Source organism: Odontomachus brunneus, unplaced genomic scaffold (genome assembly GCF_010583005.1).
Source record: "Odontomachus brunneus isolate Ranch 3 - 2012 unplaced genomic scaffold, Obru_v1 Obru_scaffold_134, whole genome shotgun sequence".
NCBI classification, from domain to species: domain Eukaryota; kingdom Metazoa; phylum Arthropoda; class Insecta; order Hymenoptera; family Formicidae; genus Odontomachus; species Odontomachus brunneus.
This window is the reverse complement of record NW_022639584.1, coordinates 500,734-524,132: the sequence shown is the minus strand read 5'-3', so window position 1 is coordinate 524,132 and position 23,399 is coordinate 500,734. Positions and strand designations below refer to the sequence as shown.

Here is a 23,399-nt window from a genome sequence, read left to right as displayed (position 1 = left end):
GCTCATACGAACAAAAAAGGAGATTAAAAGGCATCGCACACAAAATAACATATAGCGTGTTCGACTGGCCCTGGATTAATCGCTCCGAGAGCAATTAATGACATCTAAGTCTCTACTAGCCAATCAGAAAGCTTATAAGTACTTGTTCGACCAATAAACGTAAGCTGAATAACCCGGAGTGAGTTAACCCAGAACCAGTCGAATATACTAATAGCTGCATATGCGTAGCATAAAACTACCTTAACCAATGAACATCTGGGAAAAAGCTGTCATGTTGATTTGCAAATCGTGTTCATTGGTCGAGACGATCTTATGCTATGTACACTGATGTTCATTAATTAAGTCCTTTTTCGGTGTAGAATAGTGTAGATAAGCGTACCATCTCCAGGCGCGTTCATCTACTCTTTTCTCACTCAAAGGACTCTCAAAGGAATATCAGTGTACATACAGTTATGTCATTTTGTGTGTGTGTGTGTGTGTGTGTGTGTGTGTGTGTGTGTGTGTGGTAGCTTGAAGCCCATATCGGACTAGAAATTGGAAATTGAGGAGTGCGAATTAAAGATTAGATTTTGATGAATCAACATACTTCTTGATTTTAGGTCAAATTTAATCTTCAATCTATAGTCTCTTTCTCTCTCTCTATCTGCTACTGGCATGACGTCACTTTTGCACGCATGCGCGACATCAAGGAAACGAAGTAAAAAGAGTCTCACCGACTCATCAAACCGATGGTGTCGCATTCTACGGGGAATTATTTGTAGCTTTATCGCAAATGATATTATCGACTTATAGTAAATTTGAATACGTCGATAATCTTATCGTACACGGATGATCACCGTCCAACATAGATGTCAGAAGTGTACTTCCCGAATCGAATGATTGAGGATTGGTTGAATATTGTCAAAACTACGAATACAAATTATTACAAAAAAGGAAAATGAGATCATTTTTATACATGATGCAGATGAATCATCTGTGAAAAGTGTGCAATATTGATGGAACTGAAGAAATGTGATAGTTGTCTCGTTTGTATTTCGACACAACATTCCCTGATGCTCCATTAACCTTGTACAGCAACGATATATTGATAATATAACTCTAACAATGTGATAGATCTTTAAATGACTCTGCACGCGACACCAGCTTCACCGACGATATTGCGATACAGCAAGCGTCACATCAAGCAGTATGAATCATGTATGGGTGTAAAAATGAGTGGTGTAAAGCATAAGATATGGTTCGTATAATCTTTTTAAGCAAACTGCTTAATTTGTTTTGGACGATTCTGCGCTGATAACGTAGTTCTATCTTTATTGCTCATTACAACATCAAAGGAAGGCCGAATCATGCTTCCAGCATGAAAACGTCTAAAACGAATGCAGCCATTGTTTACCAACACTTTTTGTGTTTATCCCTTCTCTACCCACGATATCTATAATATATGACAATCTGCTATTACAGCATGGTCTCGGATTTCTTTTATCCAAACATGGGCGGCGTCGAGGAGCACATTTTCAATTTATCCCAATGCTTGCTAGAGCTTGGACATAAAGTGGTAATACTTACGCACTCCTATGGTGATAGAGTAGGAGTACGGTACATGACAAACGGTTTAAAAGTATGTTTCATCGATCACTGTTATCAGTGATTTGCAGTGGACTGCCTGACAGCTCAAATTTTCTTCTTACACATTTGTTTCATTTAAGGTATATTACATTCCTGTAAAAGTGTTCTACAATCAGTGTGTGCTTCCAACGATGATATGTTCTCTTCCGCTCATTAGATACATCTTCATAAGAGAAGACATACAGATAATACATGGCCATTCTGCATTCTCTGCTTTAGCACATGAGGGGATGTTGATTGGTAGATTAATGGGACTGAAAGTAAGGTTTAGTTATGTTGAGTGTAGTGTATATATATACATGGGGAGTTTAACAATAATATATAGAAATTTTGTGTATGTATGGATGAAATCAAATTGAACAGAAATTCCTCTATCATTTTGCAAACAATTGCGTAAAATTTTGAGTAATTGATTAAAGAAGATTATGAATAATTGCACGCAATCTCGGCGATTAATAACTAAAAATTTATGTGATCATTTGCAAAATGGTAGAGAACCTTTAATATACAGTCATACGATGACAAACGTAGCATTCATCGATCTTCTTCAATTGATAAAATCTCAGGCAATTGTTTGCAAAATGGTAGAGGAATTTTTTGTTCAGTTTGATCCAATTTACACGTACATACGCGGGAATTTTATATGTACAGCGAGATATCTTGTATACGTCTAACTTCAAACTCATATAGCTAACATTGCACGCGACAACTAACACCACGATTTGTAGACCGTTTTCACGGATCATTCTCTTTTTGGCTTCGCGGACGCCTCTGCTATTCTGACGAATAAATTTCTTGAGATATCACTGGTCGACTGCGATCATTGTATATGCGTGTCTCATACTGGGAAGGAAAATACAGTATTACGAGCGAAAGTGCAGAAAGAGAAAGTCTCAGTTATTCCAAATGCTGTGGACACCACGTTATTCACACCTGATATCAGTAAACGGAGTAATGATTTTAGTGAGTCCACAGATCTAAAGATCTTTCAATTATACCATACCATAATTTCACCGTTATGTAGTTATCGCAATATAATTGTCCATTTCAGTTACCATAGTGATAGTATCACGATTAGTGCACAGGAAAGGTGTTGACCTCCTAGCCCATATAATACCTGAGATTTGTTCGCGGCATAAGAACGTACAATTCTTAATTGGTGGAGACGGCCCAAAGAGATGGCTTATAGAGGAAGTGCGAGAAAGAAACTTGTTACAGCACCGAGTTACCTTGTTGGGCAGCTTGGAGCACTCGCAAGTTAGGCATGTCCTGAACAAGGGTCACATCTTTCTAAACACAAGTCTTACGGAGGCTTATTGTATGGCTATTGTAGAAGCAGCTTCTTGCGGGTAAAAATCACATTAGTATTTCCATCCTTCCTCTCTCGCTAAAACTATTCATCTACATCTCCTCGTTGCATCTTTACTTCTCTCTGACGATTTATTTTATTCTTTTACTAATATTTCTTTTTGTTCTGATAGTGTAAATATGTGTATATGACGAATATATGTATTATCTTACAGTTTGCAAGTAGTGTCGACGAAGGTTGGTGGAATCCCAGAGGTCTTGCCAGCGGATTTGATTTATCTCGTGGAACCCACCGTACCCGCGTTAATCGAAGGACTGGAAACAGCCATAGCGGATTATAAGAAGGGCAACGTCAGATGTCCATTCGAGTTGCACAGGAGCATAGGCTTGTTCTACAATTGGTTCAATATTACTAAACGTACCGAAATAGTGTATAATTTAGTGAAATGCGAGACCAAGAAGAATCTGGGACAGCAGTTGAAGAATCAAATACGAAGTGGTGTATTGGCCTACTTGCTCGTAGTGTCACTGTGTTATATAATACTACAGATTTTGGAATTCCTCGTTCCTAGAAAGGTAACAGGATTATGTTAAGAATCGTATGATTTACAATATACACGGATTGCTAATATACGTACGTGTCGTTTAATTTCAGTATATTGATATTGCACGAGATTATAGCGAAATTCATGTTGTGCCATCTAATGGGAAGGGAAAAGAAGATTAATCAATTGCCGACAGCCCGAAATGTGAACTTCTCTCAATGTGTTCAAGTATTTTATTCTGTACTCTAAAACATTCCAGAACTCGCGTTTTCCCTGCAAAAATTATTGTTACAGGTAATTGAAGTACTTCTCCATAAAAAGAACAATCGTCGTTGCATTTACCGATGAAATTTTTAAGGAAATATATATATATATATATATATATATATAAGGAAATATATATATATGTATAGATGTTGTACATATATAACAATGTAACAAAACATGCGCAAAGTACAAATGTCATAATACTTGTTTGTAGAGTTACAAATGATGTAACGTATCGTGACGATTTCATTCACGTCATCTTGCTCTCGTAATTGTTATTGCTTAAAAGTAAACGATAGCGCTCGACGTGTCGCCTTATGTTGAACACTAGATCGTTTATGAAAATAATGTAACTTGTCCATTAAATGATTTTTATTATGATACATGACATCGTATGAATCAATGCGTCTGTGTAACATGTTATAACAATTCGATAACGATATTCCAACTGCAACGCCGCTCAATCCGCATACATGCAGTACATATGCTTAAGAAAGATATTGCATCACTGACATTACAAAATATCTGTGTGTATTAGAAATCGCGCTTACGTTTAAAGCAATCTGCACTGCCTTTTAAGCAGTTATGTGTAGCAATGTGTAGAATAGAAAGATTAATTTATTCATGTTCACATGTTTCAGCACAATAGTGCAATTGTCATATTTGGCATTTTTCATAAATTACCTTCAAAGTATTCTCTTTTTTTTCCTGTAAAAACTGATAAAATAATTTTTCTTTAAAACGCGATTTCATCACAAATCTGTCGTACTTTCATTCACAACAGTCTCGTCATTCGCATACAGAGCATATAAGTACAAATTTATCTTAAAAGTCGCCTGGAAACATATGTCAACTTTGAAAAATCAAAAGAGAAACAAACAACAGAATACATATTCGTATCAAAACTTCGTGTCACTGTATGACGCATTCAATATTAAAATATCTCAATTTCGATACAAAAAACAATTTGTAAAACAATAAGAAAGCCAGATAGAAAATATAATAATATTTATTTTATTATGATGTACGTTAGATATACAATAATAGAATATTAATACAATATCAGTTATCCGTTCTTTAATCATCGCTTTAATTAATTTGTTTAATCACGGCATATTTCTGTACATTAACTTATTTATACATAAATCTTTCATATAAGGCTCCATGATCTTCCCTTGAATTAATCTTAATTAATTCATTAAGATAAATACGTTAATTTTAAGAGGAGATCAACGAACCTTAGTTAACAACCATTATAATATTATAAGCGGTCAGATCTGTCACAACATTCCACGTTTACAATCGAGCATCCGTGTCGTGCTGTTGTCAATGCGTATTATTCCAATTAAGAAAAATTATATTAATGTTCTTAAAAGCACTAAAAAAAAAAGAGGAAAAGTATTTACGAGTTTCCAGCTACGACATTTACAGAGTTATGATTAAAGTTTTACAAAAGATACTGCTTTCCTGCGCATTTAATTTGCATCATAATTGAACCTGCCACAGATGTTTCATACCTCAATTTTATTGTTAGATCGACCACAGTGTACAAGAAGGCTATATGCCGACGACAGTGAGATCCACACATAGGCACATGCAGTAATCAGTGTGTCAGGATTTCATGTATGCCGATATTCCGTGGAGTTAGTAATACACATTACGAATATTACCTTAAATCACTACTGTCATTTCTACGGTATAGAACAGCAAAACCAAAAAATTTCTAATGAAGGATGCTATGTTGGAACCACTAATTTTATTTTTAACATTGTCCTCGTAATATCAAGAAATTATGTCGAATACGCCTCTTCTTTCTTCCTTTCTCTCTCTCTCTCTTTCTCTCTTGCAGTCTGTCATTTCATTGAACAAAATGCATTTCTTATATATTATTGCATCCTCTATCTTCAGATGTAAGGTCCAAATTTCCAATGCGTACACAAATTATTCATGATCTTAATCGTGGTTACTACTACCGCGTGTGCTTAAACTTCTGCTTAGAATATCGTTACTACAAGTATTATGACGAAAAAGATATTAAAAAGTGGGGAAGATTCTTACCGTGCTTGAGAGGTATATTAAATCATTTGCAAAAATCTATCACGAGTAATAATATAAAGCAAATCTCTTCGACACGTATTCGCGACGAAGCGGAAATCCATAGGATTCACATTGCATTAAGCACGATCAGTAAGAGAAGTACTGACGCACCATTAATAACTGTGTGCTTGACTCAGAAAGACGATGCTTTTCGCAATTACCACAAGCACACTTTAACGTTACCTTTTTTTTTCGTTGAACACCATAACATACATATATTGCTATTGACTGCCATGTCTCCACGTGCATGATTATTATCGGTCGGCATATTTTTCTTTTTCTTGCGTACCTTAAATGACGATGATGATGAAATGTTATAAAAGTTTTCAACCCTAATCGTCGCTTACATAGGAAAAAATGAGTCCGTCCTCTTTTTCTTCATTTTCTTTTCTCTTACGATATATTCTTCTTTTGAGTAATATGTACAGTGAAGCATTTTTTGTCAGTGTGTTTCTCAGTTTTGTTCCGTAAGAAAATAACGCCACGCTCAGTTGGACCTGATGATCATCCTCGATCGACTTTGAAAAGGGATGAATTCTTCTTTTACGCATTGGATCGTAAAAAGCCTTCATATGCTTTAAGAAGTACCCATGACGGGGTCCCTTTTAGCATGTATAATAAATAAATAACAAACCGTTTGATGAATTGAGCGTAACATCATTTCCGCGAGGTTAAACTGATGTGATTCAGTTCAAACGCCTTCACCATAATCGCGATCACCTACATTGATACGGTCGGGGGCCGCGGTTACGCTGAAGCCAAGTATCCTGTTGTCCACTTTGTACATCTTTCCTTTCTTTGGTTTCTTAGATTTTCCCTAGACAATCGAGAAAGAACGGTTAGTATTTTACATCGCGCACAACATGTTTCGTACAATTTCAGCGATTCCATTCGCGCGCTTTGATATTAATCCGAGATATTAATTTTAAAATAGTACCTTCACTTCTTGAAACTCCGTAGGTGCATTTGGATTGACAGCGGGTGCTGGTTTACACAGATCGTCCGCTTGCGCCTGAGGACGTTGCGCCGATCGCCACTTGCTACGTTTCTCGAGGAACTGCTTTGCGAATTCTGTACTTTGCTTGGTATCGCCGAGGTAGACGCGAACGTACTCCTTAACTTCATATGCCGATTCGATATCTCGCAAGAATCCAACGAACGTAGGGACTGCAAATATACAGGCGCGTAAGAAAGTCTTCGGATTCCAAGCGAAAATTTGCAAACCAACTCAACGTGTGTAACACGTACTATCCACGGACGCCTGTAAACCGCTCAACGCTTTAGTACACCATTGCGTAAACTCATCGGTCTTGGCAGTGTTCTGTTCAAATAGCTTTTTCACTAATTCCTCGTCTCTCTTATTCTTGCTCTTGGACGCTTTATTATTTTGTTGTTGCGACTGCTGCTGTTGTTGTTGCTGCTGTTGGATAGGAACAGATTTCGTAGTCATAACTTGCTTAACTGGTTGTTTTGTAGTTGTAGTCGATCTGACCGGTGTGGGATCATCCCAGAATCCAGTAGCACCTGAATTGTTAGACCATGCCTGACTCGAAGTGCCAGAATTAGCCCAATTGAGGCATTGTGACGCTGTACCCCATATTCCAGCATTCTGCAGCATACTTGCAGACTCCTTCTGACCTGCCTTTTCTTGTCTCTCTCTTTCCTATTGTTAAAAACATATCAAGATTCTGATTGCTACCGTACTGCCGTATATCACTAGTGTTTGACTTATATTATTTATATATTTAAGAAGCAATAAGTACCTTTACCTTGGCGATACGTTCCTGCTCTTCCTGCTGAATCTGCGCAAGACTTTTTACATGGAGTGGTTTATTGGCAGCGATAGCTTTTTCCGCCCATTTGAATTGCAGCCTTTTAGACGAATCAGTCGCCGAAGCCTCCTGCGCCGCCTCAATTGCTTTTTGTTGCGCTATCTGTTGCTGCATCAGTTGCTGCAATCGTTGTTCCTCCTACAAAATTCACAGATTTTCATAGATAGAGGAGAAACGCGAATAGGCGCGATAAATCAGAACTAAAAAAATAGAGATACTTACCGCTTTCTTTTCTTTTTCGAGTCTCTGTATCTCTGCGAGTGAGGCGTGAGCTGCAGGAGCAGGAGCACGTGGGGCTTGAGCCCACGGTGCTTTGCTTCTTTCTTGTAGTTTACGCAACGCTTCGGCTTCTCTACGTCGTTGTTCTGCGCGGCGCGCTTGTTCTTCCGCTTCGGCTTGTCGTCGCGCCTCTGCTTCTTTTCTATATATAAATATAAGTATATAATTCGATTGTTTTATTATTTTATTGATCGGTGACATTATACTATATACAATTCTATTGATATACCTGAGTCTTTCTTCTTCTTGCTTTTTCTGCTCTTCCTCTAATTTTTTCTTTTTCTCCTCTTCCTTCTTCTGTTTTTCTTCCTGTTTTCTAAGTTCTTCTCGCTTTCTTTTCTCCTCTTCCTGCTTTCTCTTCAAATTTTCTTCCTCTTGTTTTTTCTTTTCTTCACGCTTCTTTTCCTCCTCCTTGCGTTTCTTCTCCTCTCTTTTCTTCTGTTCTTCTTCTTGCTTGCGTTTTTCCTCTTCTTTTCGTTTTTTTTCCTCCTCCTTTCTCTTTCTTTCCTCGTCTTTACGTTTCGCTTCCTCAGCTTGTCTAACTTGCTCTTCTTGCTTTCTCTTGGCATTCTCTTCCTCCACTTGACGTTGTAGTTCCTCTTGTTTTCTCAACTCTTCTTTTTTCCTATCCTCCTGTATCTTCATATTTTGTTCTTCCTAAAAAGAAAGAACATATAGATTACTTCAGGAATATTCAAAAGATGATGAAACTTAATCCTTTGCACTCGGAGACATCTTTGCTACATTTAAATGTAGCATTTAATACATTTAAATGTTACATTTTATGTAACCCCCTCTGAAAGGACATCCAAGTGCAAAAGGTTAATACCGTTAGATTGATTTACCAGTATCTGTTGCTCAGTTTTTATTTCTTTAGCATGCAGGTCCCACAAAGAACTAGGTAACTGACCAGGTGGCATTGCCGGAATGGGCCCGACCTGGAAGATGTGATACTAGTATACAGAGTGTCCAAGAACAATCTACGAAACTCTTGTGAGAACGTAGAGCGGGTCGAGGTGAACATAAAAGTCCTATACCGTTTTGCGATATTCGCAACATTTTAAATACAGTTGGTACGATGGTAACACACCTGCGCTAACCAATTCTGTGCATTAAACTGTGGAGCCATTTGCGGTGGCGGTTGCGGCCATACAGTGTCTACATGAGGCGTTTGCGGATGACCATTTGCATTGACATTGAGTTGGCGTAACAGAGATTTAATCGGATTATCCTCCTGTGTTGGCGCAGGAGTTTGAGCGATGTTCGGCTGTTGAACAGTAGGCAAATTCTGTATGCCGCCCATTTGTTGAATCAATTGTTGTATGGGATCTACCGTGGCTGGGTGTGTCGGTGCGGACGCATGCGGATTCGCCGACAAATGAGTTTCCGGTTGAGTTTTTGCCTGTAATATCGCGACATTAGATAAACGATCAACCGACCAACTATAACGAATCAACCGACAACGGAATTATTGTCAGAAAATGCACTGTATTAGTTGTCAATAAAATAATAACAACGTACAGGAATTTTAGTAAAACATGCTGAGATATCACCTGCTGCATTTGAGTGAATAGTTGCATAACAGGATTAGTCGCCGCTTGAGATGCAAGATGAGGCACAAACGGATTTGTCGTGATCGGTACTTCCGGGAATTCAGAGTCCTGTATAACGTACTGCAAAATCAATTGATTCTGCTCTACGGGACTCAATGATGCCCAATGCTCCGACTGCGACAACTTTGCTATAGCCGATGTTCTCATCTGCCTTAGCATTAGCTGACTCTGCAATAAATGCATTTGTTGATACTGTAGTAGCAGCAACGGATCCTCTATTCCAGTTTTCGGTAAACCAGCAGCAGCAGCAGCCATTCCAGCTGGCACAGTACTGGGAACAGGCGGTGGTATCACCTGCTCTGCTAACTACACACAAAGATATTTCATTTCATTAATTTTATTTACTAATATATATATTTCATATATTTTATTTACTAATTTATATATATATATATATATATATATATATATATATATATATATATTTATAATAGCGTTATATTAATATTATATAGCGTTATATATATATATATACATTTATAATAGCGTTATATTAATAATTATTTATACCTTTAACGGAGGTATCGATGGCCCAGGCGTGAAAGGCACTCTGCCACACATTTTAATAAGATCACCGAGTGTGTAGTACCTTTCGTCGCATGTTCTTCTCACCAATAACCCTGCGGTAAAGTAACCAGCTTTGCACCATTCAGCCATTTCGCTAGCTAAAAATGGTCCCTGAACTTCGCCCTGTGGATCACGATAAAACCATTTTTCCTGACTATCCGTAGCGGAGACTGCGGAAGGTTGGTTACCAATCGCGGGCGGTACACTAGCGCTTTTCTCTTTGTGGCTCTCTTCGTCCATTAATTTAGCCACTAGAGCATCGGCCTCCTCCTTCATTCTATCCAAGTCGTCCTCCATTCTTTGCCTAACATTAGTGGTTCCCGTATTATGCGCCACAGTCTTAGGCGGCTCCGTGTGCAAAGGATTTTGTCGATTGGTTAGGGCAGTTATTGGCTCGGTCTTAACTTCCGTCTGCGAGGTCTCCTTGTTGTGAGCTTCAGTTGGAGACTTGCTAGGTCCCGCGCCGCTAGACTGCAACTTTTCGCCCTCAGCTTTATCCGTACTTGTGGGTCCAACAGCCTTCTTCTGCAAGAGATCCGAGGATGTCGTTAAGGATGTTTTCGTAGAAATACTTTCTGTCGGCAATGCAACTGCTGGTTTAACCGGTGAATTACACCTCCTCTCCTTTCTGGCAGAATCATCCTTGTCCTCGAGCGGATGCAACTGCTTCGGTCGTTCCTTGCTTAATGTACCGGCCGTGTTATTCGTATGGCGATTCAACGATTGGACAGAACCGGTGCCGGAAGCTAATGGCTTGTTACTAGACTTTACTATGTTAGAAGCACTGCCTTCCGACACACGTCGAGTTCTGCCATGTTGGGAAGCACCTGCCACACCGTCGTCGTCATCGTCCGAATACATGCCTCCGTGAAATGCGCCCGAAGCATCAAAACTACCACCACTTTCGCTCGGATTCTCCGTCGCCCTGAAACAGCAAATTCAATGTGAATTAAGTAATGGAAGTGGAAACAATGACGGAAATTATCAAACTATGATACAAATTTATCATTTACCACTCAGGTAGATTGTCATGGTTATCGTGATGATTCGATTCCCAAGCACGAGCGGTGCGAGACGGTGCATGGTGAGCCGAGTCATGGGAAGATCTGTGATTTCCACGATGATCCCATCTTCCCGGTCCGCTTCTGCTTTCATCTCCTCCGTCGCCCTCGTTTCGATCTAGCCTGTCCCTATCCATACTGCCACCTTCGCGCCAGCTGCTCCTCCCTAAGATAAACATCGATTTGTTATATAACAGATAACAACGTGACCATTGAAGCAATATATAAAATAATATTACCCAACTTGTACTTACAGACATTATTACATACTATATTTGTATTTATAATATTTACCCCACTTGCGCCAACCATCGTCCTCCTCACCGCGATGACGTCTCCAATTACCCTCCATAAGAGAACTACCGCTAGTTCCACGACTAAGCTCTTTTCGAGGACTACTTGAGCCATTCCATTCACCCGGATCCGAAGCACCGTTTCTTTCTGACCAACTACGTTCACTTTGAGATCTATCAAACGGCCTATTTCTCCCCTGCAAGCAAGATTTCACACACGAAAAATATCAAACAGTGAGATTTTTATGAAAAGAGAACGAAGCTTTATACCTGGAATGATTGGCCCTCAATTCGTATCCCATCACCGGAGTCATCAAAACCAACTCCACGTGAGTAGTGAGACGAATACAAGCTTCCTCTTCCGGTCCTACCACGTCCTCCACGATCCACGCTACTACCTCTTCCTCGGCCACCGATATTGGCTATTCCTCCATTCCACATACGCTATAAATATGTACGCACTCAATACGCGTTTGAATATAAAATTTATCTTAAAGTATTATTTTACTTAAGTTTTTTATGTACTTGAAAACAGCTAATAATATAATATTCACATAATTTTTTAAAACTGTCTCGCGATCATGCCTTAATTATATTACCTGATTACATAAACTAAAAGAGAAGAGACTAATGTATGGAACTAAAAACTGACACAAGGGTTCCAGTGTTATATTTTTAGAACAAGTTGATGACATAGTTCTCAATATAGGACAAAATAAGAGTACAATAGCTTAACGACATAAGTTTCCTTTTGTTATTGTCAAAAATGAGAACAAAATTAAGCTGCTGCTTTGCACAAATATTCAAATAATATAGGCATATCATTACGTTAATAAAAAATATATAAATATATCTACTATTCTTGAGAAAAAACTATTAAATTGGAAGCCACTTGAAACAATTACATACATTATTGTTAAATATTGCAGGAATAAGTGTATAAATATATAGGCTTTTAAATGTATAATTACAGCTTCATCCTCCGTCATCTGTATGAGAGCCAATGGAGCTTGAGGTTTCTCCACATACAATGCTGTAAAAGATGTTAGTGGCTCAGGAGGCTTATGATTGCGATCATATAGAGCCAACATCTCTTCCCGACCATATCTATACTCTGCCAGTTGATACCGAGGTGTACTCAAAGTTGTGGTCCCTCCACCACCTCCACCTGTATTGCAACTGTCACCAGACAAGTTGCGCAACCTATATATCACAAATTGTTCAATATCATTAAAATATCAATATCACGAGTAACAAGATATAATCTCAGATTTCAAATATCTAAGTAAATTTCATAATTAATTTAACAATCTATTACGTACCATTCTGGACCAAATTTCATGGAATCCGTCATGATGTACTATCTGCTGAAAAGATAACATCAATAATTTAAAAGTGATAATCGCAAATAAACTATAAAATATACTGTAAATACACTAAAGTTAAATATGAAAAGAAGCATTTAAATCTTAACTGTATTCACTTTGCTTATGCACCCTAAATGTAATTCTTCCTTCTGCATGTAATGAGCAATAAAAACAAAATTACAACGCGTGAACTCCCAAAGTGAATGCAACCCTTGTATGTTGCGTAATATAGGTGCTTCAAACTGTTTGTCTCTGTGAGACATAATATAGTATATATAAAGGAGAGAAATTTTCCGAGGTAAATGTCTGAAAAACAAGTCGAAAGTAATAGGATACAGGAAATGAGATAACAGTAACATAAATTCCTGCAAAGGATGAACAGTAGGTAATAACATTTCCATTATATAGCAAAGGAAGATCTATCATCTGTTACATCCGAATACACAGACGAGTACAGAAAACACTGCGTCAATCTGATGCATCAGCGGCGATATCACGGACGATATCTGTACCTGTTGCTCCGAGGAAATATCGCGCGATCAGCGATCGAATGTACGACTTCGATAATTATTATTTTCAATGAACAAATACACGAGAAACGTGAGAGAACGTTACAAGAGTGACGGACGTGCAAGGTAGAGTTGCAGACAGAGTAGCACAGAGGCTCTCGTTAATTATAAGTAGCCGGGAAAGAAAAAGAAATCAAGCCTAAGAGAATCTCGAATAAGCACACGAACGATCAAGGTGGTGCTTTTCGGGAGCATTATCGCCTCGCACGTGAGACAGCACGCGTCTCGTATTTGCGACATGTTCGCGCAAGTACGGGAGCAGTCTCTCCGTGCGAGGCCAAGGTGGCAACATTAACCAAACTTTTTTTGGTGACCAACGTCAGAGGGAATACGCTCGTTCAGCGGATCGCGATTGGGACTTGCGGTTGTGCAAGAACGATCGCCAACTGAATTCAACGCGACTGTTGCGTCGAGAATGGTAGTGGACAAACGATTGAGAAAAATACCTTTACTGTTCTTCGAAATTACTGAGGACAGCGATACAACACACCAATATGGCTGATGGTTTTTTTTTGGAATGGAGCGCATGCGAGACCTACGTCGGTGGTATGCCTGAAACTAAAGACGCGGAAAATCACTAGGCGGTGACGTGCGCCACATCAGCTGAAAAGGAGTGAGAAACCGGTTTTTCGCGCGCTCCATTTTCGTTTTTCGATTGACGTGCAAAGAATTATTTGTTATAATATGTTCGATCGGGAGAAAGTGCCTAACTCCAGACGCGTGATCATTTGCGACGATGAAGGTTTGTCCTTTATCGCTGAACTAGTAGCCTGGATTACATTGTGCACTTGATACGCATACTAAATAGTAACTTTCTATTAAATAATCTTTATATTGACAATGGTTGCGTTCGGCAGAGAAAGCTGCTTTGCAACTGTTGTAAAATTCGTAAATCTGATTAGGGTATGCTCTTAATTTCTTAATTTTGGTTAAATCCAAGAGCATGTACTAATCAGATTCACGAATTTTACAACAGTTGCAAAGCAGCTTTCTTTGCTGAACGTAGCCAATAACGATGCATTCAATCGATACAATACGTCTTCTTGATGAGTATTATACCAGCTTAATATATCGTTGTTTATACATCGTCGATATTAAGATTATTTAATAGAAAGTTACGTGTATTAAGTGCATGATGTAAATTAGGCCAGTTTACAGTCGGTTGATTAAAGATCTGTTTTCTATTACTGAATTGGCTCGCATTAATTTTCTTCTTTTTTCTATCTTCTTCCATTTCTTCCATTTTCATTTTTCGATTGAGTCTCAACTGTATTTGTTTCTTTTCTCTAATGCCCGTTTTTATCAATTTTAGTTAACTTAAGCAGGGTCTACACATGAGGTGCGTTCAGGAGACACAACGGTTACACAACGGTTGAGTAATTAGTCAACGTAATTGGTCTAAAGTTAGGGATTTAATAGTAAGGATAATAATCACTAACCGCTCACTGATCAGCTATGTTTTCTGAATGCTACTATGGACATAGTATACATGGGCCGCGGTCCAAAAAGCGCTCACAGCACCATTAGCGCGCTCTTATGTGCTCCGAATTGGTTTAAGCAAGTTCACTCAAAGTTAGGTGACATCATAGCTTTTTTTCTTATCTCCGATGTTACTTTCAAAATTATTGTTTCTTTTGTATCTTCTAAATATACAGGTAATTCGTCCAAATCTTCTGCAGCCATTTTTATTGTAGTACACTTACTTCAATCAGCGAAAATATTTACATATGTATGTACACCATTTAAAAATGTACTACTTTTTCCGCGCTTGTTATGTCAGTGCTCACGCTGCCCATGGTCGGAAGCTGAGGCACTTGGTCTGTTCTTTCGCTCTGCACTGCTGCACTAGTGCAATAAGTTAGAGTGAGACAAATATATATTTGTCTCTCTCTAACTTATTGCACCAGTGCAGCAGTGCAGAGCAAAAGAACAAACCAACTGTGAACACGACGTAACAAGCGCGGAAAAAGTAGTCATTTTTAAATGGTGTACATACATATGTAAATATTTTCGCTGATTGAAGTGTACTACAATAAAAATGGCTGCAGAAGATTTGGGGGAATTATCCGTATATTTAGAAGATACAAAAGAGACAATAATTTTAAAAGTAACATCGGAGATAAGAAAAAAGCTGCAGAGGTAAGAAAAAAAACTCTCACTTCGTGAGAGGTTATATTTGTGATCTTAGACTTTTTAGTAAAATTTATGTTACATAAACTATCTTGTGATTAATTTTCTGTAACGTAATTCCTACAGATTCAACCTTTTTGATCGAATTGGTAAAAAGTGAATATGAAAACGAAACCAAAAGCAATGTGAAAAAATGTGGAATATTCTCACTTTTTTCTGTACTCGATGTCTTGTCACAATGTCTTTAACTTTCTTTAGATATCGTATGCAACACACAAAGAGTGCGTTTCGAAATGAGCTGTGCTTAAGCGCGCTAATGATTTCGGAACAGTGTTTACGCTCTCAGCACTGTGAGCGCTGTGAGCGCTTTTCGGACCGCGGCCATAGATCCCGCATATGGCCAAAAAAGTAAAGCCATGTTAGACGACAGTTTCCCGAAAAGTGGAGCGGATAATGTTGGTACCAAGAGAAATCTCTACAGGATATAATTTAAAAATTTATTTTTTGTAACTGCACTGCTGAATGATTAGGCGATAGTTTCCCGAAAAGTGGAGGGGATAATGTTGGTACCAAGAGAAATCTCTACAGGATATAATTTAAAAATTTATTTTTTGTAACTGCACTGCTGAATGATTAGGCGATAGTTTCCCGAAAAGTGGAGGGGATAATGTTGGTACCAAGAGAAATCTCTACAGGATATAATTTAAAAATTTATTTTTTGTAACTGCACTGCTGAATGATTAGGCGATAGTTTCCCGAAAAGTGGAGGGGATAATGTTGGTACCAAGAGAAATCTCTACAGGATATAATTTAAAAATTTATTTTTTGTAACTGCACTGCTGAATGATTAGGCGATAGTTTCCCGAAAAGTGGAGGGGATAATGTTGGTACCAAGAGAAATCTCTACAGGATATAATTTAAAAATTTGTTTTTTGTAACTGCACTGCTGAACTAATGCAAAAGATTAGAATGAGAAAACATATACTTGCCTCACTTCAATTTATTGCACTAGTTCAGCAGTGCAGTTACAAAAAACAGTGGGTCTACGTTAAAATAATAGCAAAGAAATAGAAAGAAGTTTTCTGTCTATACAATCACGTGTGACAACTCGACGAATCGTTGCACGACAAATCGTTGCACGTAATTGTATAGACAGGAAATTTTTTTCCATTTCTTTGTCAATTTTTTAATTCTACCACAGAATCTTTAAATTATATCATGTAGAGATTTTCCTTAATATTAACATTATCTCCTCCACTTTTCGGGAAATTGTCGCCTAACCATTGGTGACGAATAGAGAACCTAGAAATACTTTATTCGCCAACCAATGAACATATCTGAAAAGCTTATCATACGACACATGTAATATCAGCCTTACTCCTATTGTAAACGAGCCTAAACGAGAGGCACGCAATATGGCTATGATGAGGTTTCTATCTGTCAAATGAAAGTATTTTTAATGCTCAGGTGACTGTAGGTATATTGCAAGTCGTAAGCTGTTATAAGGATGTTTGACGTTTAATTGATTTACAACTAAACATGCGAGATGCATCGTCGGTATATGACACATGCGATCGAACGTGATGTATTTCGATATAAACTAGGTTATGTTCTGGGACTGGACGAATAAAGCGACGGAGCTTTGCTGCAGGTTTACAGAGAGATATTTCTCGAGAATACGTGAGTCTAGATTTTGCCGAAAATTATGACTCGATCTTCTATATCGGCGCAATACGACTTAGTCGCGTCGTATATGGATGGAGTTCACGTTAAGATCGCAGAGGCCTACAAACCGCCGAGGAAAATCGGTCTACCCGCGGCGTACAACAATAGATTATCAGACGTGTCGAAAGTGATGTACGACTTTAGTTTGGAGAGATCGGTGCTCGATAAGGTAAGCTTTAATATGAAGTTTGTTTAAAAAAAAATCTATTAATAGGACAAGATAGAATGAAACAACTAAACTTTCTTTTACTCTAACTTATTGTACTAGTGTGCATTAGTTTAGAAGTTCTTTAAAAACGAGCAGACCTATGACTTGTTTGATGACTTATTTGAATAGTTCCATCTGACAAATTAATTTGCAATCAGATGACTGAATGGCGCAAAGCCAGACAAGCAACCAGCAAAGCACGCCAAGCTCGTTTGGAAGAAAAGAAAAAGAAGGAAATAGAGGAGACACCTCCTTCACCACCACCTATGCCAACAGACTATGTGAAACAACTGCCTATCAATACAGCACCTGCTCCAGAAACGACAATACTCATGCCTCAACCTTTGTCTCCACCAGCAAACGATCTTCAGGATCATGTGAAGACAAATGGTCTGGACTTTGCTGACTTTGATAATGACACAAGTAGCCCCTTTGACAATATGGAATTGAAGACTATTAATGATATGGAGGAATTGGCACAGGTGAGCAAAATTACTTACTACTTCAGAAACTTAACAAGTGTTGTTAGGTTCTTGTTTTAGCTGAACTAGATGAATTAAATGATGGGTTGTAAAAGTAATGTTTTTTACAAAATGTTGGTGACAAAGCTATCTGCATATTACCAAAATTAGTAACTTTTGTCAATAACATTTGTTCTCTGCAAAATATTTAAAAAAAATGTTATTCCTTTTTCATTTTTTATTTCAAAATAACAAAGTTAATAGCAAAAATGTAGTTAACTATTGTTTTATAACTTGTTAGAAATAATTGTTTTGAACAATTTCAAATGGTAATACAATCTACATTTGTCAATAACATTGTTAAAAACATACGTTATTAGCAATATTACTGCTAGTTTAAACTGGTCTTAAAAATGAAACAAGTATACAATGTAGTGTTCAAGGGAAAAGGAACAAGGTTCCAGTATAGCTAGAGTAAAACACTCAAAATTACTGATATCCCTCTTAGTTATTGATGTTCTAGGAAATTTTTTGGTTTTTCATGTAACCAATATTGCAGTTAATCTCCTTACTTACACACTCGCAATGTTTTTTAAAGAAAACTTCACAACTAAAACTGAATCACGACTAATTGCAAGAAAAATCAGTGGTAGAACTATGTAAAAAATATACGAAGAAATGGAAAAAAATTTCCTGTCTATACAATCACGTGCAACGATTCGTCGAGTTATCATACGTGATTGTATAGACAGGAAACTTCTGTTTATTTCTTTGCTATTATTTTAACGTAGTTCCACCACAGATTTTTCCAGAGTATTAATGACTAATAGCGTGTTCGACTGGCCCTGGGTTAATCGCTCCGAGAGCAATTAATGACGTCATAAGTCTCTACTAGCCAATCATAAAGCTTATAAGTAGTACTTGTTCGACCAATAAACGTAGGCTGAATAACCCAGAGTGGGTTAACCCAAAGCCAGTCGAACATGCTATAAAAGTGATCAGTAATTGGGTATTTTACACTAATTCAGCTAAAAAGAACAGACTTATTGCTGGACGATCTCATGAAGGATATTGACGATTATCTTATACTTACAGTGTTTTTTGCATATAGGTTTTACAACCTAGATCGCAGTGGGTGCCAGCTGGGAAATTGGAAAACATCATAAACGAATTAACGATCGACGATACCGCCGAGATTCATAATGAGGAAAAAGCCGACGATACGAAAAATCAAACGGACGATCACATCGAAACGGATCAATCGCAGCACCACAATGTTGAGAACCACCGCAGTGTTTCAGCAATAGTACAGGAACTTCAGAAAGAATTGGAAAGGCCTATTATGGAGGTAATGAATTCATTTCCAAACAGAAACGACAGTCCAATGCTAATTCAATCGATACTTTCCTATGACAGAGTTGGAAACCATGGCCCGATTTAGAGAGTCCAGGTACTGACGCATGTGGAACTCTGAAGCATGACGACACAATCCCGACGTCTAATCACACGAAACCGATGCACCCGTTGTCGGATTTGACAGAAGAGGATCAAAAATTGGCCAGGCACTTAAGCGACATGGGTTTCCCTTTATCGAGAGCGGCGCGCGCGATACGGGACTTAGGTGGAGAAGACAACAAAAAGATCGTGGAGTATCTGTTGGCCGTCCAATCTTTAGAAGAAAGCGGTATTTCGGGTGACGATGCCGAGAAAGCATTGGCGCTCACACAGTACGATCAAAATAAAGCGAGGATCTACTACGAGAGCCTATGCACGCTGAGGGATCTAGGATTCCCCGAGGACGAAGCCTCAGTGGCATTACTCAAGTGCAATATCGATCGTGATAGGGCGTTGGATCTTCTGATCGCTTAAGCAAATCGTTGTTAATATCCGTAAAATACGATAGGCTGCGAAATATTTTCTTGTAATTTGATTTTACGCGGAAATGGAGTTATTGCGAAAGAAATTAAAGTTTTTATATCGCGTGAAAAATATCGCGTTAAATCGCAACGTATATTTTAATAAAAAAAAGATGGTATTCAGCTACTAGTCTTGAACAATGATATCTGTGAAAGCTACGTTTGCAGTGCTGTTCTCTGATAATTTAACTCAATAATCTGTCATTGCGTTATAGAATCTGAATTCTTACTGGGCATTATCAAATGGAAGTCATTACCAATAAGCCAGAATAAATTAAATAAAATAGATAGTTTAGTTTATGAAGCTGAGAAGGTTTTAATGACGTACACAACGATCTTTTATTTTCCTATTATCTCTTATATACACAGAAATATTTTAATTAAGCATTTAACAAAGAGAGTTCATCAATTGATAGGATACCAATGAAGTTTGTTAAACGTGCTCGAATGCGTAGCGAATGCAGAGGCACAGCTGCAAGAGAAATTAAAGGAGAGACTTATAAATTCATATAAACTCAGGTACTACAATTACATCCACCTTACCTTTTACTGCAACATAGAGCTATCGTTATCATGGACTTCACGTGATGGCTAATACCGATAATGATCCATGCTTCTGTGAATATAGGTTGCTGACAGTGTGAATTTACGCAGACGCTGACGGGTCCGTTCGTTAATAAATTGTACAAAGTACAGTTCATAGTAGACAACATGAAGTCTAGCTTAGTATCCTTAGGGAGCGGACTATAGAGTATCGTTACACTCAAGGGAGATGTGAAAACATCGAGCGTATGCTTATACCTAAAACGTATTTGTGTTAGAATTACAAGATACTTATTTCTACTTTGGAATAAGAAAGGCCAAAGTCAGAAATTAATAATTTGACATTACGAGAATCACAATGTTCCTTTGTGAATTGTTATGAATATTTCATATTCACAAGAGAGGATGCTGCTGACGCGCGCATTAATGATTCTTCTTCCAGCCAAAGTTGCCGATGTGATTAAGCCAAATCATATTTTCTCGACGTTGGCCATTCTATGTTCATTCAGTACAATCATAATTTTATAGAAGAAAGCGAGAATATTCCTGTTCCTTATATAAGCCTTTTCGATTACCTCTCAGTATAAATTTTTCTCAGTGCTAATTCCCACAGGGAACAAGTCACATTCTTGTGAAACTCGTGAATTTTCAAAAGCTGCCGTGGTAATTCGATTATAACATCAGTGTCATTTTCGTACAGTCCTTTCATTTCAATGTACAGCTTTATATTTGTGCTTAACACATTAGTATCGTAGTGCGTTTTGAAACATCTGTGATTGTATACATAGATTGTATAATAATGTAAAATCTACTTTATATACATGCTACTTCACGAAGCAAGATAATTTTGAATTTATTTTTCATTATACACTTATCTCCCTACTTCACACTTTTCTGTAGCTAAAAATCTCACCCAAATGCTAAACAGCTTCTGTTGTCAAGAGCTGTCGTTCGAAGTTGCGACAGAAATTGAAATAGGAGTGGATAAGACACATAATTCAAGTACTCATTTGCATCAAATCCAATGAAAGGAGATGACAAGAATCCATTCAACGGTAAATATGTTAATCTGATAAATATGTTAAATATTTTAAAACAGACTATAAATAATTGTAACTTATAATTCACACCAAAAAATTAACAGCTTATTTCTTACAAATAAAACAGCAATTTTACAAAATATTAATAGAAATAGTAACCTATTAGAACACACAGAGATCATGGTAAGTTCAGGAGCTAGTGTCAATCTATTTGGCAGTTCTTTCAGTCGATTATTATCTGCATATAGTTCTTTAAGTTTTGGCAGAGAGCCAGTCCATTCTGGTAGTGCAACAATCTGGTTGCCAGAGACAGACAGTATTTGCAGATTACTTAGTTGACTCAATTCTGTTTTTATTTACTGTATAAATTAATATATCCTTTGTTATTACAACAGAACATACTTAGCTTTATCATACTTACCAACTGGTAATTTCTCAATGAAATTGTCATTCAAAAATAAGCACTTCAAATTTCTCAAATTACCAATGCAGCAAGGTATCTGCTCCAATTTATTGGCACTTAAATCCAACACTGTTAACTGCTTCATCCTACCGAGTTCAGCAGGCAGCTGTTTAATTAGATTACCATACATATATAAATTGGTTACATTGAACAACTCCATGATCCAGGGTGGTAAAGTGGTAAGTTTGTTCCACTTGAGATATATTTCCTTTATGTGAGATCCATGAAGCCTTATCACCTCTGGTAGCTCCACGAGGCCTCGACAGTTCCAGTGCAATATGATCTTACTCTTGATTTCGTTTGCCATTTCTATGAAATCTGGGTCCATTTTTAAATGAAATTGATTAGAGTATCTCACAAGTCAAGAGTGACAGTCAGTAAGATTGGTCTGCATTTCTGAAGTTAACAGGCACATGTTCAAAATAACTTGGCCTGCTTACTAAATGTGTATTAATAAACTCTCATAATGATGATTGGACAAAGATCTTACGATAATTATTATATTCATTTTATTTCTGCACGAGACCGCATCATACAGAATTAACATAATCTGGTTTCGGATGAAATTAGAGTATCTAAATAGGGACAACCGATATTTTGCTGCTTCATTCACTCACGGCGAATTATTGACTAAGCTATTATTAGTCGGGACTGCAATAATATGTTAGCGTAACAATTAATCGGAAATGATTAAAATAGAACAAACTTAATTATAGTATAAGTATATACTTTCTCATTTCTTTCCAAATGACGGTGAATTCGATATGCATTTTACATCCTACGTTATCCTTTGTTTTCTTCCATTTTCTTGTTTGTTATCAGTCTCTTGCGGTGCAATATACATAAATGCATAAGTAAAACATGATGCCTGTGGTTGCACTTTCTCCGTACTTAAAATAAAATAAATATATACATTTTTGCAGAGAGAGAGAAAGAGAGAGAAAATAAAGGTGTAGAAAGTGCAGTCGAAACAACTCACTATCAATTGCTATCAGTCGATCGTTGAGTGACATTTGGAACGTCGTTTGGACGTTCCTAATTATTTATTGAAAAAAGAAACTATCAGCTGATTCATAATGTCACATCACGGAATATTTTTCTTCTCATAACATTACACACATAAAATTCACTAAAATGTATCGGAAATTACGAAAAAATGACTTTGTTTTGTCTAACATAACCTTTATTTCGATTCGTACAAATATGTAATACTACTATATTGCTAATCACTCTATGCTGCCTATAAGAGAAGCCTGTCCCAGAATGGAAGGATGGACGATGTTCGAGGAGTGTATTTTGACCGTAGTGCGCAGGTGCGGCGATCAAATGATGATATATGTATATAAAATATATATAAAATATATATAAATATATATAAAAGTACCAGATGTGACATGTACCTAACCTGTGCTGGGATTCCTTCCTTCCTTCAATATTTGGCTAGAAGCGCATTCATGATTCATGCCCCAACGCCATTACTCAGGCAGGT

The 23,399-nt window shown here is 37.5% G+C and overlaps 4 protein-coding genes across 12 annotated transcripts; 2 read left to right on the top strand and 2 right to left on the bottom strand.

Moving 5' to 3' along the window:
* Positions 1–481: 481 nt before the first annotated feature.
* On the top strand, positions 482–4,440 carry LOC116850080 (N-acetylglucosaminyl-phosphatidylinositol biosynthetic protein). Of its 2 annotated transcripts, XM_032827932.1 has the most exons (7): positions 482–1,237; positions 1,462–1,618; positions 1,707–1,886; positions 2,355–2,589; positions 2,678–2,975; positions 3,150–3,510; positions 3,590–4,440. In XM_032827932.1, the coding sequence occupies exons 1-7, from the start codon at positions 1,122–1,124 to the stop codon at positions 3,659–3,661; spliced, it is 1,419 nt and encodes a 472-aa protein (XP_032683823.1). In that variant the 5' UTR covers positions 482–1,121; the 3' UTR covers positions 3,662–4,440. The 2 variants fall into 2 exon arrangements, with proteins under 2 accessions (XP_032683823.1, XP_032683824.1); XM_032827933.1 differs by lacking the exon at positions 482–1,237 and having other exon boundaries at positions 1,468–1,706; positions 1,784–1,886.
* Positions 4,441–4,739: 299 nt separating this feature from the next.
* LOC116850079 (GIGYF family protein CG11148) lies at positions 4,740–13,994 on the bottom strand. 5 transcript variants are annotated; one of them, XR_004379257.1, is made up of 17 exons: positions 13,871–13,994; positions 12,811–12,855; positions 12,460–12,691; positions 11,759–11,932; positions 11,490–11,685; positions 11,148–11,361; positions 10,078–11,059; positions 9,508–9,873; positions 9,045–9,356; positions 8,800–8,892; positions 8,184–8,611; positions 7,898–8,096; positions 7,607–7,813; positions 7,092–7,506; positions 6,781–7,010; positions 6,478–6,660; positions 4,740–6,361 (listed from the first exon to the last, which is right to left on the bottom strand). XR_004379257.1 is itself a non-coding variant. In XM_032827929.1 (17 exons), exons 3-17 carry the CDS (start codon positions 12,840–12,842, stop codon positions 6,535–6,537), a joined length of 4,206 nt encoding a protein of 1,401 aa, XP_032683820.1. In that variant the 5' UTR covers positions 12,843–12,852; positions 12,962–13,161; positions 13,871–13,970; the 3' UTR covers positions 4,740–6,534. The 5 variants fall into 5 exon arrangements, 4 of the variants coding, with proteins under 4 accessions (XP_032683820.1, XP_032683818.1, XP_032683821.1 ...); XM_032827929.1 differs by adding an exon at positions 12,962–13,161 and having other exon boundaries at positions 4,740–6,660; positions 12,811–12,852; positions 13,871–13,970; XM_032827927.1 differs by having other exon boundaries at positions 4,740–6,660.
* A 2,956-nt stretch (positions 13,995–16,950) lies between these two features.
* On the top strand, positions 16,951–21,252 carry LOC116850082 (ubiquitin-associated protein 1). The gene is made up of 4 exons (XM_032827938.1): positions 16,951–17,448; positions 17,646–17,969; positions 19,060–19,296; positions 19,365–21,252. Exons 1-4 carry the CDS (start codon positions 17,260–17,262, stop codon positions 19,815–19,817), a joined length of 1,203 nt encoding a protein of 400 aa, XP_032683829.1. The 5' UTR covers positions 16,951–17,259; the 3' UTR covers positions 19,818–21,252.
* LOC116850081 (leucine-rich repeat-containing protein 28-like) lies at positions 20,161–23,355 on the bottom strand. Of its 4 annotated transcripts, none has more exons than XM_032827936.1 (8): positions 22,890–23,355; positions 22,401–22,800; positions 21,869–22,228; positions 21,607–21,793; positions 21,321–21,476; positions 20,983–21,177; positions 20,408–20,665; positions 20,161–20,336 (listed from the first exon to the last, which is right to left on the bottom strand). In XM_032827936.1, the coding sequence occupies exons 3-8, from the start codon at positions 22,215–22,217 to the stop codon at positions 20,270–20,272; spliced, it is 1,212 nt and encodes a 403-aa protein (XP_032683827.1). In that variant the 5' UTR covers positions 22,218–22,228; positions 22,401–22,800; positions 22,890–23,355; the 3' UTR covers positions 20,161–20,269. The 4 variants fall into 4 exon arrangements, with proteins under 4 accessions (XP_032683827.1, XP_032683826.1, XP_032683825.1 ...); XM_032827935.1 differs by having other exon boundaries at positions 21,869–22,306; positions 22,890–23,354; XM_032827934.1 differs by having other exon boundaries at positions 21,869–22,561; positions 22,640–22,800; positions 22,890–23,354.
* Between the last annotated feature and the right edge of the window lie 44 nt (positions 23,356–23,399).

Coding starts and splice junctions, on each gene's coding strand:
- LOC116850082 (XM_032827938.1), top strand. CDS start 17,260: ATGACTCGATCTTCTATATCGGCGCAATACGACTTAGTCGCGTCGTAT. Junction 17,449..17,645: donor AGAGATCGGTGCTCGATAAG/GTAAGCTTTAAT, acceptor ATTTGCAATCAG/ATGACTGAATGGCGCAAAGC. Junction 19,297..19,364: donor TGGAAAGGCCTATTATGGAG/GTAATGAATTCA, acceptor TTCCTATGACAG/AGTTGGAAACCATGGCCCGA.
- LOC116850079 (XM_032827927.1), bottom strand. CDS start 12,842: ATGACGGATTCCATGAAATTTGGTCCAGAATG. Junction 11,362..11,489: donor CGATGGTTGGCGCAAGTGGG/GTAAATATTATA, acceptor TGTTTATCTTAG/GGAGGAGCAGCTGGCGCGAA. Junction 11,060..11,147: donor CATGACAATCTACCTGAGTG/GTAAATGATAAA, acceptor TTGCTGTTTCAG/GGCGACGGAGAATCCGAGCG.
- LOC116850080 (XM_032827932.1), top strand. CDS start 1,122: ATGACTCTGCACGCGACACCAGCTTCACCGACGATATTGCGATACAGC. Junction 1,887..2,354: donor GTAGATTAATGGGACTGAAA/GTAAGGTTTAGT, acceptor CACGATTTGTAG/ACCGTTTTCACGGATCATTC. Junction 3,511..3,589: donor AATTCCTCGTTCCTAGAAAG/GTAACAGGATTA, acceptor GTTTAATTTCAG/TATATTGATATTGCACGAGA.
- LOC116850081 (XM_032827935.1), bottom strand. CDS start 22,238: ATGGACCCAGATTTCATAGAAATGGCAAACGAAATCAAGAGTAAGATC. Junction 21,794..21,868: donor CATTGAGAAATTACCAGTTG/GTAAGTATGATA, acceptor AAATAAAAACAG/AATTGAGTCAACTAAGTAAT. Junction 21,178..21,320: donor AGAAGCTGTTTAGCATTTGG/GTGAGATTTTTA, acceptor ATACAATCACAG/ATGTTTCAAAACGCACTACG.